This window comes from Falco cherrug, chromosome 5 (assembly GCF_023634085.1).
Source record: "Falco cherrug isolate bFalChe1 chromosome 5, bFalChe1.pri, whole genome shotgun sequence".
NCBI classification, from domain to species: Eukaryota; Metazoa; Chordata; class Aves; order Falconiformes; family Falconidae; genus Falco; species Falco cherrug.
This window is the reverse complement of record NC_073701.1, coordinates 8,312,486-8,326,917: the sequence shown is the minus strand read 5'-3', so window position 1 is coordinate 8,326,917 and position 14,432 is coordinate 8,312,486. Positions and strand designations below refer to the sequence as shown.

The 14,432-nt window shown below is 49.7% G+C and overlaps 1 protein-coding gene across 2 annotated transcripts; it reads left to right on the top strand.

The window, feature by feature from the left end:
• The first annotated feature begins 213 nt into the window (after window positions 1-213).
• ITFG2 (integrin alpha FG-GAP repeat containing 2) lies at window positions 214-13,446 on the top strand. 2 transcript variants are annotated; one of them, XM_055712591.1, is made up of 12 exons: window positions 214-405; window positions 1,829-1,924; window positions 2,372-2,413; window positions 3,266-3,437; window positions 3,686-3,825; window positions 4,264-4,412; window positions 5,511-5,605; window positions 8,127-8,180; window positions 9,860-9,951; window positions 10,402-10,519; window positions 11,082-11,255; window positions 11,413-13,446. In XM_055712591.1, the coding sequence occupies exons 1-12, from the start codon at window positions 310-312 to the stop codon at window positions 11,559-11,561; spliced, it is 1,377 nt and encodes a 458-aa protein (XP_055568566.1). In that variant the 5' UTR covers window positions 214-309; the 3' UTR covers window positions 11,562-13,446. The 2 variants fall into 2 exon arrangements, with proteins under 2 accessions (XP_055568566.1, XP_055568567.1); XM_055712592.1 differs by lacking the exons at window positions 1,829-1,924; window positions 2,372-2,413.
• Window positions 13,447-14,432: the final 986 nt, after the last annotated feature.

The window sequence follows — 14,432 nt, the reverse complement described above, 5'->3', positions numbered from 1 at the left end:
GACGGGCTGGATCACGTACTGGGCGCCGGGCCCCCGGGGCGGGCTGGGACATGCGGCCTGGCGGGCCGGTGCGCGGCCGCGGCTCCCGCTGGGCAGGCGGCGGGGCCGAGCCCCGAGCGGAGGCGCCGCCGCGCTGAGGGCTGGGGGGCGTGGCCGCCGGGGGGAGGGGCCGCCAGCCAGCGCAGCTGCCCCGCCCCGCCCCACGTGATCCTCGCGCTCTGCGCCACCGTCCCGCGGCCGCGTTTGTCCCTGCGGAGCCGCCGTCGCCTCGGCCAGGGGCTGGGCCCCGCGGGTGGCTGCGGCGGCGGGATGCGCTCCGTCAGCTACGTGCAGTGCGTGGCGCTGGACTTCGGCGGCAGCCTCTTCCCGCACGCCATCTGCCTGGGGGACGCCGACAACGACACGGTGTGGAGGCGGGGGGCGGTGGCGGCGGCGGGGACCGGGCGGGCCGGGGGCCGCGGGAGGCAGCGCCTCCTCAGGCGCAGTGCCGGGCCCGGTTTGGGCGCGGGGCCGAGGCGAAGCGAAGCGAGCAGCGGGGCGGGGCAGCCGGGCTCGGTGGGCCTGGGGAGCGGCCGGGGGCGGCCCGGGGCCGGCGATGGGGCGGGAGCGCTGGGGGCTGAGGCGGGGCTGGCAGCCGGGGCCTGCGGGCGGCGGCGGCGCTTCCCGCCTCGGCGCTTGGCGGACGGGCGGGCGGCGGCGGGGAGGTGGGGGCGGCATTGGGTGGCCCCAGAGGTCCCTGGCAAAGCGGCTGTTCGGGTGCCTCTGGGCGCGGCTGGGGGGGGGCTGGCAGCCCCTGGGGCACGCTGGGCACCCTCGGCGGGGCCCGGGCTGACCCCAGCTGGCGGGGGGTTGGCAGCTGGCCCCGAGGGGGGGCGCTCTGCTGTCCTGGGGGGGGTGTGTGTGTGATGCTTTGGTGGGGCGCGGGGGATCGCCGGCGGGGCAGGGCCGAGTGTCGGTGTCTCTTGGCCCGTACGACGGGTGGCTGTGCACTAGGAGTGGTGCTGTCAGCCCCACAAACTTGTTTCTGATGGGTCTGATGCGTCCGTAACTAGGAAGAGGTTAGCGTAACCGCGTACCTGTAAACTGGTCCTTCTTCTTAACAGTCAAGTTCTTTTACAGCCTTGTCCTGCTGTCCTGAAAAGTGTCACGGCTAGCATACCATAGATGATAAAATAAATTTTCCCGTCAGAAGTTGTGTTATGTGGGACAGCGTGTGCAGGGAGTTAGGAAATGCGTACAACCTAAATACACAGAGGTGTGATGCAGAAGACAGGGTAGCAGGAGTAGGCTCGTCAGCAGGGGTAGCTGGGGTTTTTTAGCAGTCATCTTTAAAGAAATTATCACCGTTCTGAAAGACCTTTACTTCTTCATTGGTGAGATTGAACATCCAGTGTAAATCTTGTGCTTTTGTAGCTTTCTCTGGATGATTATATTTTCCTCCCTGCCGTAATCTTCCTCAGGTCATTCAAGAAAGATCAAGTCAATCGAGAATGAAGGATGGAAGATGGGGTGATGATGATTGAGTAGGATGTTAGAACAGTCAGAGATGCAACTCTGAAGCAGCAATACTAGAGAAGCATTGAATAATGGGATATTGCTCTAAGGAGTCGCTCTCCAGCTTTTATCCATGAGAGTAAAATTAGGACTTTTTAAATTTTTTTCCTAGACCATCTCTATTGATTTGAGGCGTCTCTTTAACTCTTGTTTTGCTTTGCTGCTTATTCCCACCGAGTTAAGTTTTAGATATGAATTCTGTAATTATTACTCTGTGGGAATACTGTTACTGTAATTGTGGATTTCTTCTTACTAACCCGATTCTCTTTCACAGCTGAATGAGCTAGTGGTGGGAGACACCAATGGGAAGCTCTATGTTTACAAGAATGATGACAGCAAACCCTGGGCTGTGCGATCATGCCAAGGAATGGTCAGTTCTTGACAAAATTCTTAAGTGGTTGGGCCTTTTGGTGTATGTGCAGCCAGCTATCCTTGACCACTGTCTAGGAATACATAGGCCAGAGGGGAGTGGCAGCCAGAACTGGTTCTGATGCTTTTCATGTAGCTGTGCAAGACCTTGCTTTTGCCCGCAGCTAGCCCCATGGGTTGGGACTGATGAGCAAAGTACTGAATACAGGAACTGGGCTTCTGTCCCACCTGGATCCCGCTCCTGTGCACTGTGAATTTTGCCCCCAGGGCTCTGGGCAGTTGTGTGGCAGATGTGTTTCTGTCCCTGATTCCGCTCTCTTTGTCCTTGAAAAGGCCATTGAGAGTTCAAGAGGTGGTTTATGAGAGAGGAGGTGGTAGGGCAGAGGCTTAGCCCAAAGTGCTGTTTCGGATTGCCTTCTCTCATGTATGGCCTTCTTTTCTCTTGCAGCTCACATGTGTTGGAATCGGAGATGTATGCAATAAAGGAAAGGTGAGAGCAGCCAGACTCTTCTCAGCTGTGCCTGTAGGGCATGGGAGAGGTGTTTGGGAGATGAGGGTCGCGTCATATCCTGAGTGTGGAGGAGGGCAGGTTGCAGGTGCTTTCTTTTCAGGATTTTCCCTTGTTCATAGAGTTTTAGCACTGCTGTTCTAAAACTGTTTTCTGTTTAGAGACAAGCTGTATCTTTCTGTGAGCCATGTGTAGGTTTTAATGAGAAAGGAAATCCATCCTATCTTCAGAGAGCACTACTGATTTCCACACACCCCTGTGTGAGCACCACAAGGCTTTGGTGTTTTGAGGGTTGCTCCTTTATCTCAGTGGCTTTTGCCCTGCTCTGTGCTGGTCCCTGCTGTGGGCCGTGGCCCTTCTGCTGCTTGGCTGTGTGCATTTAAGGTCATCTAAACAAGGTTGAGCCATAGAATAGTCTAGACTCCTAAGCAAATTCCACTGGGTCTAATGCGACTCTTTTTGCTGGACTGCTATTTCTGGCGATTAAGCCAGGATCGTTGAGTCCAAAAGTCCTGGTTTAGGCACCCTGCCTAAAATACTGTAGCTATGTGTGCTCCAGTGGGGAGTAGAGCTGAAGTGAGCATTGAGAAAGCCACATGTTGTTCGGGGACACTTACATCAGCTTGATATCCTAGTCTGACAAAGATGAACAAGAAATTAGGGTCCTGCAGTACCTGTGTAGTTTGTATGCTGGCCAAAATCCTTATCCTGTTCCCCTGTAGGAGTCATTGATCTTGATGGATCTACCCTTGTATCTTCCTGCACCCTGCAGTGGGACAGTTTCTGCAGTTTATAAAAGAAGAAAAATGAAAATGTTTTTCTCTCCTCTCTTAGAATCTTGTGGTGGCAGTGAGTGCAGAAGGCTGGTTTCATCTTTTCGACCTGACAACTTCAAAACACCCAGATGCTTCGGGCCACCATGAGTTGGCAGCAGCAGAAGAGCAGAAGCCAGTGTTCAAGCAGCATATTCCTGCCAACACCAAGGTCATGCTGATCAATGACATAGGTGAGCCGGGAAGCTGGTGTGGGAGTGTAGGGTTGAGGGAGTTTGTGGGTATGAAGATGGGGGACTGTGAGAGAGAGGGAGAAGCATCTGGGTGTTTTGAATTCCCATTGTATTTGAGTTCTCATTTCAGGACTGGGATCCTCAGGGTTGCTGCCTGATGGAAACTAGCACAGTGGTTTCTGACTGTTGGGGCTCTTGGGGCTATGAAAGCCTGAGAGAGCGCGTCTATCTTCTTGTATTCCCTGCAGATGGAGATGGGAAGTGTGAGTTGGTGGTGGGTTACACTGACAGGGTAGTACGTGCCTTCCGCTGGGAGGACTTGTTGGACAGTTCAGACCATGTCTCTGGGCAGCTACTCCTGTTGAAGAAATGGCTGCTAGAAGGTCAGGTAAGGAAACGGGATGTTCAGAGCAGAACTTGTCATACAGTCTTCGAGAGGTGGCTCTCCCAGGAGAAGCAGCACAAAATCTCAGGCCTGTGAACAAAGTGATTGTCTTGTTCGTGGCTTGAAGGGAGATTTGCCCAGTGGTTGTCCTGTACGTGTGGAGCAGCTGGTGGGTTTGTCTGGGAAACAGTCAGTTGCTCTTGCCCAACTAGAGAGCATTAGTATAAAATACTAGTGTTGTTCTTAAGTGGCTTTAGTTAGGGAAGCATAACCTTTTACTGTAACTTGGACGTTTTGCTTCTAGCTGAATTTGTTCAACTTCTGCTCAGCTCTAGAAGATGATCTGCTATATTCAAGTTTAGGTCAGGGAGCACAGTGAATCCTTCTGAGGTGTTTAAAGTTCTCAGTTTGACTCTCCATGTTTTTCTTTTGCTAGTATAGGTGGACAGCCTCTCTGTGAACCCAGGCCCTGATGGCTCACCGGAGTTGATGGTGTCTCAGCCGGGCTGCGGTTATGCCATTCTGCTGTGCACCTGGGACTCTGAGCAGCAGGCTACGACAGAGGGAAGGGACAGCTCTGCCGCAGGCAGGTGAAGAGCATTACTGCATGGGCTAGATGAGGAGATTCTGCTGTAGATGCCCATCACAACAGGGCACCACCACACCACCACCACCACCTTTCCGGGGCAAGGGCTGCCATACTGCTGGGAGTTCACAACTGAAGTCCATCTGTACCCAAGCTTCCATGAGCACTCTTCATGTCTCTGTCACATAGACGAATACTAGTGCTTTCCTTGTGTCCCACTGTCTTCTCCTTGGATTGGGCAAGGATAATACAAAACCATTTTTTTGGTGGGGGGCACTGCTGGGGCTAAAGCAGGGAAATGAGTGGCCTAGGTCTCCAGAGAAAGTAGTAGGCAATCTGGTGACCTGTCTAATGGTGGGAAGGGTAGCAACTGGAAGGCTGGGCCAAGCCCAGTTAGTCTGAAGCCCAGGATGACACTGGGTTCATTCACTCCATTCTTCCAGGTGAGGTAGTTGGAGGTTTTCATAATGAGACCCCCTGGCAGCCAGTGCTGTAAGTCACAACTAGAGCAATCGGGATGGGCAGTGAGGTGGTTGTCCTTGGCACTGGAGGGACCCTTGTAGGGAATTCAGATGCTTCTGTGGTGTTCTGTGAGACTTTAAGGCAGAGTCAGAAAACTGCAGCAGGAGGGGAGCTGGGCAAGTCTTCCTCATGTCTCGGAGACCTTAGTGGAATGATACCCTCCTAGCCAGAAGCCAGGCCCAGGCATGATCTTTGACCAACCTGTTCAGCCCCAGGCAGACACACTTGTTAAGTGAAAAGCAGCCAGGCTTACGTGACAGTAATGACAAAAATTGTCTTTTCCTTGATTGGAATATGTTTTACTGATTTATTTTTTTCTTTTTTTCTCTTTTTTTTTGAGTGCTTTCCAGTTTTCAAATGCATCATATCATTCTGGTTTTGTTATTTAAGCATTAGTGGGTTCTTTTCATACTTGGGGTGGCATGCATTCTTTTCCTTGGCCTTTACCATTAAAGGGCTAACCTATGCACGAACTGTATCAGTCTCTGGGTTTGTAAAGCTTTGGAGTACACTGCTGTTGTGATTGTCCTAGGCATGGTTCCCTAGCCTTTTTCCCTGATGTCTGTCTGTTTTTCCCTAGTGAGGCCCCTGTTCGAGATGTTATTCTACACCAAACATCTGGACGGATTCACAACAAGAATGTTTCCACTCATCTAATTGGCAGCATTGGTCGAGGTGAGAGATTAGGGCTTGGGGTCTGGGGCCCAATGGTTGCCGCGATAGTTTTTCAATGCATCAGTCCAACATGAAATCAGATTTCCCATGGCTGAAAAATAACTGGGAGGTAGCTGCAAGAACAGAGGGAACATGTCTTCTGTTAGCCAGCTCGCGAAAAAAGACAGCTGGATATTTGCGTTAGAGCTTTTTATAGCCTTTGTCCTTCCCTGGGTAGCTCTTACTCTTCACGTAGCACAACAGTTTCTCTGCAGCCTCCACTGGCTGCATTTAGTCATCCTGAATGGCTGCCATGCCTTGCTCCTACAGATGTCCTTGATCTTTGCTTTTGCATGGCTGCAGCTTATGCCCTCTTGTTCCCAAGCTGCACCTCTTCCTTTCCACAGTCTCATCTTTGTTCTTGCTTTTGTGCTTTTCAGCATTTGATTGCCAATAACCGGGAGCTATATCCTGCTCTTCCTCCACCTATACAGTCCCAACCCCTTCAGAGCTGCTTCTGTATTTCATTGATAGCACCGTCCTCTGTCCCCTTCCAATGTATTCTGTTCAGCTGTTGTATCTAGACTCTCCGTAGCTGCTGGCTCCTCTCAGGCCTGACACACAGCTGTTGTGTCCAGACTTTGACACACTGCCACTGCCTCCCTTGTGTAACTGTTTTGGGCTCTGGCCTGTGCCTGGTGTACCTACTGAATCCTGTTTTGGGACCTATGAAGAGTAAGCAGCTTTCACCCTCCCTTGGACCATACGGGCATAATACAAGAAGGCAGAAAATTCCCAATGCAGGTCACTTTCTTATGTGCAGCTGGCTGGAGTTCTGCTGCATTTGCTCTGTCTGAGTGTTACCCCCTACAGTGCTATCTGAGAACAGTTTAGGCTGTCCAGCATAATTAGAGCTGGAGGAGAAGAGCAATCTGCTGAAACCCCTTCCGTTTGCCTTGCCCAGAGTACCCTTCCCTCCCCACATCCTAAGCTTGTCACGTTTTCAGCATCTCAGGTGCAGCTATGAGCAATGTGGTCAACAGAGCACATGATCAATTATTTCATTGCATACAAAGCCTTGCATCTAATGAGAGGTGCCTGTGAAAAATGAAGGCACACAGAGTAAGGGATGAAGAGGAGGTTGTGAAAAGCCCACTGATGCTGGACCATCAGCAATGAAACAGCTGAAGAATGCCATATTGATCTGCTGTGTCCCTCTTACAGACTGGTCTTTTGAACCAGAGCCTGTCTGGATGAATGTCAACTAGGGGCAATAGAGCACTCAGCCAGCTGACTTTGCTTTAAGCTGATTTGCAGAAATAGGGTAGTCTGCATCCTGGGAGCATGCAGGGTGTCGTAGCTTGGAGCTCTCTATGGACAGCAGAGGTACACTTGCAGTATTGCATCATTCTGGGGAAACTGCCTATTTGCTTTCAGCTCTGCTGGCCTGTCGCTGACTGCCAGGTTTCCTGGGTTCCTGCAGGCCTCCAGGAGCTAGCATCTCTCCTTTGTTGTCACTGAAAGGATTGAGTGCAGCTGTAGTTGAATATGGCTCCAGTCCTTCTCTGCCAAGTGTGATACCACTTTCAAAACCTGACCTTGCATGTCTTTTGTGACTGGTAGCTAGGTAGAGAGTGTACTGAAGGGCTGAAGTAGCCCAGCGGTCAAGGGAGTCTCCTCTTCATATTTAACTAGTCACATCTGTCAGTGCTGTCCTGCACACAGCTTTTATATACAGGCTTTGGAGAGGCTACTGCTTGCAGGCAGTTCGTGTCTGTGTAAGCATAGCCCAGGAAGGCCAGGGCTAAGTGTGTAGATGAGCGTGAAGGCATGTGTCTAATCTCATAAAGCAAGGGCTCTCTGGCATCTGACTAGTGTGTGCTGGGAGAGGATCACAGCTTCTGTGCAATTTTGCTGTAGCAAAAACAATAGAGTTGGTAGCCTGGTCTCCACAGGCTCATTTAGGAGTTGCCATGGAGGTGCTTTTGTCCTTCTGCTGGGACCTCTCCTTTTATTTTTTTTCAATACTGCACGTTCCCAAAACAGCTGAAGGCCATGTTCCTGTCCCTGAAAGAAACAGTGAGGGTCCAGTTGTAATACTGTTGTTTGACTTCAGCTGTTCTTGTCTTTTGCGGTGGTCCTGCCTGTGCTTGTGTATTTCTGAAGCCTGGAGAGGATGTGATACAGTCCACTAAAATTGGAACTGCCATGGGCTTGCAGGTGCATGTGTGGTACAGGCAAACTCCTAGGAGCAGCCAGCAGAGCCAGACACACCTGTATCAGTGCAAAGAAAAGGTCTTGGGTTTTGAGATGCCAGTGCCCTACAAATAAAAGTTAGCATGAAGTATAATTGGTTGCAAGAATCTACAGATACCTGCTAAGCAAAGTGTCAGAAAAAGAGGCAGGATGAATCTGCTTCTTTTCGATCCTTTTTTTTGGTTTTTTTTTTTTTTTGTTTTTTGTTTTTGTTTTTTTCAGGAAAGGGAGGGGACAATGCTCATAAAATTACATCAACTCCTGTAATTCTCTTCTTGCCTTACAGGCTGCTCCAGCGAGAATACTGGCTCAGGTCTCTTTGCCCTCTGTACTCTGGATGGTAAGTCTTAGCACTGTCCTGGAAGAAAGGCCTGTGGGATGGCCAGGGCCTGTCACTAATTCAAAGAAGGGAACCGGGGGCTCAGTGCTTTTAATTTTGAAAGAAGGGGGAGCTGGGCTTCAGAAATGCTTTCTGGGTCAGGCAAGAGAATTTAATTCAAAGACTCCTCCGGCTGACATACTTTATATGAAAGCATGAAAGCTAAGACAGGAGCCAAGGTAAGAGTTGTCACTGTCACCAAGTCCCCCCATAAACCAGGCGTGTAATAACGTGCCTGTATCTGAGGATATGATGTAACATAATAAGGCTGAGCCTGTCTTTGTTCCTTACTGAACTGGGTTTGATATTGCACAGGCTTACTGTTACTGTAATATCTGCCTTTCTCTCTCCTGGTACAGTCTCTTCATCTGGATTTCAAAGCATTTTACAAACATTAATTGCTTGTGTGGTCCCATGGCCTATGGGGGTAGAAGTATTAAAGTTACGCTGCAGTGAGCAGCAGGGAAGATGAAGAGGCTGGGTCATTGGCCCAAAGGCATGCTGAAAGCCAGAGAGGGAGAGTGAGACTAGAACTTCTGTCTGCTGACTCCTAAGTTGCCAGCTCACCCAGTGGTCAAACGGCTGTTTGAAATGCCAGTGCAACAGTGCCGTTCATGTAGACAGGAGCCTCTAAACTACAGCAGAGATATGTCTTTGTACTTGAGGGGTCTTGGGTTATTTTCAACAGCAGTAAAGGAAATGGATGCTGGAACTTGAATATTGGTAGAGAGGAGCTGGCCTCACACGGGCCTGGAGCCAGATTCTTCTGCTGTGCCCCAGACTGAGAAGTGATAGGACAGGCTGCAACAGGACTAAATCTAATGAGCTGAATGCTGGGGTTCTGTCATAAAAACCAAGTGTGGAGACAAGATGCTGTGCTGCTCTCTTACCAGACAGGTAGCCTGGCCTGCATGGACCAGATGTCTACCTGCCCAATGATGTTATGCTAGGGAATTTCTGGTTATTCTTTGGGCCTGAACTCTGAAGTTTCTGCGTGTGGCAAGGCTTCCTGCCTCACAGTGGTTCACTCGTGAGCCTTACTGGGGCCGGAGGGTGCTGTGAGGGTAGATTCATGTTTATGTTCATTTCTCTCATGGCCACCCCCACCCCCTCAGTGCTATCACAATGTCTCTGGATGATAGAAAAATGGTGTGTTAGGTAAGCATCCAGTATGATTTTAGTAGCCAAGAAGCCATGCCCAAGCTACTAGCCAGCCAGCTCTCAGCTGGTACCTGTCACCATGCTGTCCTGTGATCACGTGATCTGTGGGACACAGAAGATGAATAAACTTGATGAGAAGCTTCTCATTTACTCACTGTCTCAAGTGACATCTGTTGAGTACTGTACTTCGGGATCCTGTTTGGGGCTGTTTTCTTCTTGTCTTAGAGCACAATCCAATTAGTATGGCTGCTGCCATGTTTCTGCTTTTCCCGCTTACTGATGATGTGATAACGGACTGCTGTCCTTCCCAGAACTGAGACTGTTATCTGTTATCAACGACAGCCTGTACCATGGAGCTCAACCCTCTGCTTGCAGGCTCTGTGTTGGAGTGTGCAGGGTCCAGTGTTAGCAAGCATCTTGCTCCCTTTTAATAGTTTTGAGACAATCTTTATTTGTTTTTTATTTTTTCCCCCCTTCAGGGACATTGAAACTCATGGAGGGAGCAGACAAGCTGCTCTGGTCTGTGCAGGTTGATCACCAGCTGTTTGCTCTGGAAAAGTTGGATGTTACTGTGAGTATCTGTGAATTGGACTGGGAGGGATGAAGACAAAAACTCAACATGGCTTTTGTATATGAATTTAGGAAGGGCAGAGAGAGTACGACTGAGCTGAGAAAGGCTGGGGTGGTCTCAGCGTGACAGAGTGACTGTGCTGGTGGATTCTGCACTCTTCTCAGTCTGTACACCTGCAAGAGGTTGAGCTGTGTCTGCCTGTTTGGCCTAGCGAGCCCAGTATCCTGCTGTGAACATTTTCATCCCCCCAGCTGCTGCTCTTTTATCTTACTGCAAAGTTGAGTGGTTTTGCGCATAGCTAATACTTCAGTTGTCTGTGACCTCTTAGGACACATAATGGTTGTGGTAGAGAAGGAGAGATGGTCTCCAAGTGCAGAAAGAGTGGACAAGTGCAAAATGTCTGGACAAGATATCCAGAAGTGTTAATATGCTGCCTTATGGTTCCTGCAGGGCAACGGGCATGAGGAGGTGATTGCCTGTGCGTGGGATGGTCAGACGTACATCATCGACCACAATCGGACTGTTGCCAGATTTCAAGCAGACGAGAACGTCAGTGCGTTCTGTGCAGGTGGGGAGCCTGGCTGCAAAGCCAGCCCTCCCAGCACTTCTCCCTCAAAGCTACTGCTCCCCGCTGGGAGACCTGGAATCCTTTGTCTATCTGCAGTGCGGAATAATTTCCCTGTGTGTGTACTGCAGAAGTCCCGGCTAGTCTTTCCTGGTAGCATCTGGGAAAAATAGGGGTGAGAGAAGATGATGCTGAGGTTTGTTTGGAATGGTTTTGGGGTTTTTCCTGTCCTTTTTGGGAGTGGTCTTGTCTTCCCCACTGCTTGTTTGATTTGCAAACTTAAGGAGCCCAGTGGACCCAGCCTAAGCCTTGGCTTTGCTCAGTCCCCTCTCTGACCTACAACAAGCAGCTTGCAAATCCGCAAGTTCCCTACATTAATAGCGGTTTAGAGAGACTTTCTTGGATTATCTCAAAGGGACTTCGTATACCCAAGTGCGTGTCTGTGCCCCTCACCCCAGGTGCTCTCTGCTTTCTGCTAACAACTTTGGTACCTTGTCATGAGAAGTTACCCATTTGCTTTGTCCTCTTGGAAATAGTCAGATCGCCACACTTTTGCTTTCTACAGGCCTCTATGCATGCAAAGGAGGAAGCAACAGCCCCTGCTTGGTTTATGTCAGCTTCAGTCAGAAGATCTACATCTACTGGGATGTGCAACTGGAGAGAATGGAGTCCACCAACCTGTTGAAAATCCTGGATTGTGACCCAGAGTTTGGAAGTCTTTTGCAGCAGCTGGGTGTGGGTGAGTGCAGAAAGGGTGAAGGATGTATAGGAAAAGAGAGGAAGGGGCTGCTGGTAGGTGACATGGTGGGAACTGGAGTTCTAAGTACTTCTTGAGGAAGAGGGACTTCGTACTGCCTGTTGAGAATCCCTAACAAGTGTCTGTGTCTTTTCCATAGAAAGAGACGACGTCTCTGCTGTCAAAAATCTGATTCACAAAACACTCTATTTTCCTGAGAAACACCAGCAGAGCATCCCCTCGCAGCATCAGGACCCTGCTGGAACAGACTCCTCTGCCCACCTTACTGTCAACAAGGATCCTTTATAACAAATCACATGGAAGTTGACATCTTTAATACCAGCAGAAACTGACTGGAATTAGGCATCTAATGAAGTTGAGACTGTTCTTTTCCCATCTCTGTCAAAGCTTCCAGACAGCAAAGGGTGTACAGGCTGGGTTCTGTGGAGGGATGTGCTTGGCTGTAGGCTTGAGTGGAGGTGGTGGGTCGATTTGCTTTTATCTGAGGAAGCTACCAGAACAGCAAGAGTTCGGGGTACTGATCATTTGCCTTCTACTGTCAGTTTCCATGTTCTCTGCTAGGTAAAGCGCTCTATGGTGACTGTGAAGGAGGACTGAGGACATAGATGGAGAGAATATCTGAGCTCAGCCTCTGTTTTGGCCTGTTTTTACAACTGCTCTAGTGATTGCTTCTGAGTTCTTAGCAGGATCACAGCGCAGGAACTGCAGGTGGAGGGACTGAGCTAGGAAGCAGACAAGGGCCTTCTCTCCCATTTAGGTGTGTTTTTAGAGTGAACCCAGGTGTGGTTTGCTTTTGCTGTGCTGCTGCTTGTCTACCAAGCAGTTTCTCACAAACCACCTCCTGTTCTGAGGAGCTGGAGATGTGTATGAGAAGAACTAAAACTTGCACTAATAAGGTGGCAAGAGGTAACAGCTCCAGGGAACCCCAGCTGTACTGGAGAGGCATTGCTTTTTTCCATCCTTTTGGATAGGGTGATCCCAGAGATGGCGGTGGCCTAGGAAAGCAGCTGTGGACTGGGCCATAAGAGCAGTCTATCGTAACCATGGATCTGTGGTGCTGTGAGAGCTTGGCCATTCCATACTCCTTGTTGTGGAGCATGCTGTGCTATTTTTGAGTCCTGCACAACTGAAAGAGGTGGACTGGAGGTGATGTTCCACTTGCTGGTATGCGGAGCCTCAAAAAGGCTGTTGCTCACCCAGGCTACTCATATGCAAAGACCCAGGCACCCACCTTTCCACATGCTGCTGGTGTTCTGCTCTTCCCATCTTGGCTTGCCCCTTGCCTAATTCAGATTATTAGGATAGGAGCATTAGGCTCACCTGCTGTTTTGCATCTGTTGTCTTCTCTCACTTGTGTGATGTTTTATTGGACATGCATGATGGATGGAGCTGTCCCTTCACCCTTATGTCAGCCTGACTCAGAGCAAATATAATTCAGTGATCTCTCTTCAGCAGATACGAACATTTAAAGATCTTGCAGGCTGTTGAAAACCTGCTGTGCTGTACTCTGTAAAACGTGCAAGGGCAGCCCAAACTGGGAGAAAGAATTTTGTATAGAAAGGGAGTGTCTTGCCCTTGGGTCAAAAGGACTGTTGAAATAGCTCTCCATGGTAGAAGAGCAGGATCTTTACATAATAAGTCCTGGCTTTTCTTTGCAATTTCCATCTGTATATTTATATAAGCTTTATAGAAAATGGCTTCTGTCCTCTGCATTTGATAGCTGAGAAAGTTGAAACGTGGAGCAGTGCATAGTATGACCTGCTCTGTACCACCTAGCTTGCTTCTGAGATACCACTGTGTCTTCTGACTCTTAACTACAGTGGAAGATTCTTTCCATTTTAGTGACCTCGCTGCAAAGCATTTTTAAATGTTCCCCTGTCATACTAAATGCTTGTGTGAAACTGGACCCTTCAGGCAGGAGCTCTCAAATCATAACAGTGCTTTAGTAACAGTAGTGTTCGGAGCAGCATGGCCTGAGTTTGTCAGCTACGGAGAGCGGGCAGCATCAGGGCCATCTACTGATGGGCTGAAGCAAGGAATTGGCTTGAAGCTTGTCAGCTCTGGACTGTAACCTCAAGAAATGGTCAGCTCTCATGATGCTGAGATGTACAGCCACCCATCCCAGTGGGCAACCACCGTTGCTTCTGGCAAATAAATCCACGTGACCCCTTGGGCTCTCATCAGTCTCATAGTCCTTTCCTAATGAGGATGAGTCTTGTTAACTAGATTACATGATATTGGTTCTTGCTACTTTCAGGTTTCTGTTTCCCAAAACCTAAAGCTGCTCTTTCCAATCACCAGAAAAAGTAAGGATTCTCCTTTCTCTCTTCAGCTGAAGTAGTAGCAGTTGCTACTCTTACCTCCTCCCTCTGGGGCCCAGCTGAGCTGGGCAGAAGCAGGTGTCCTTACAGGTGTGGTGAAGAGTTTGATTTCACTGTATTCTGAGATAATTCTGCCTAGCCCTGTTGCTACCTCATTTTAATCTTGCACTCAGAATTAGTGGAACTGACATGAAGAGGGACCACAGCGGAGCAGGGCTCTGCAGAGCAGTTTCCAGATGCATACAACAGAAGTGACGTTGTGCCAATGGTCCTGAACAGGCCTGTGTCTTGGCATTTGCTGTTCTTCCATCCTGAACCCAGACAGCTGTTCTTCCTCTACTTAAGGTTGTATATTTTCTTGTCCTGCTCCGTTCCCTCCCTCCAATTCTGTGGCTTCTGTCTCCCCCACCACCAACAGAAACAGGATGATTACAAGCAACAGAAAATAACTACTGTTTATATCATGCCCGAGTTTTCAGTCATGGCTCGCGCAGCCTGGCGTGTGTACTGTTGCACAGGTGATGGGCTCTTCTGCTGTGTGTGCTTTGACAAACCCAGATGGATTCTTACCACAGCTTGTGCCTGCCATGGCCCCACTCAGCACTGTTTCAGAGTGGTGGAGCAGGTGCTCTCTGCAGAAGTACTCTCTCTTGATCCACTGGTGGAACGCCAGAGGTTCCTGCAGCAATTGCATGGAGCATTTTATTTGCCTGAGAGTTGGGCCAGGCTGAGCTAATCTGGTAGCGGGGTCTTACAGCCTATTGCAGTGCCGCTGTGATTCCTTCTTGAGGCCTAACAGGAAAACAGGATTGTCTACACTCATAACAGAGAACAACTC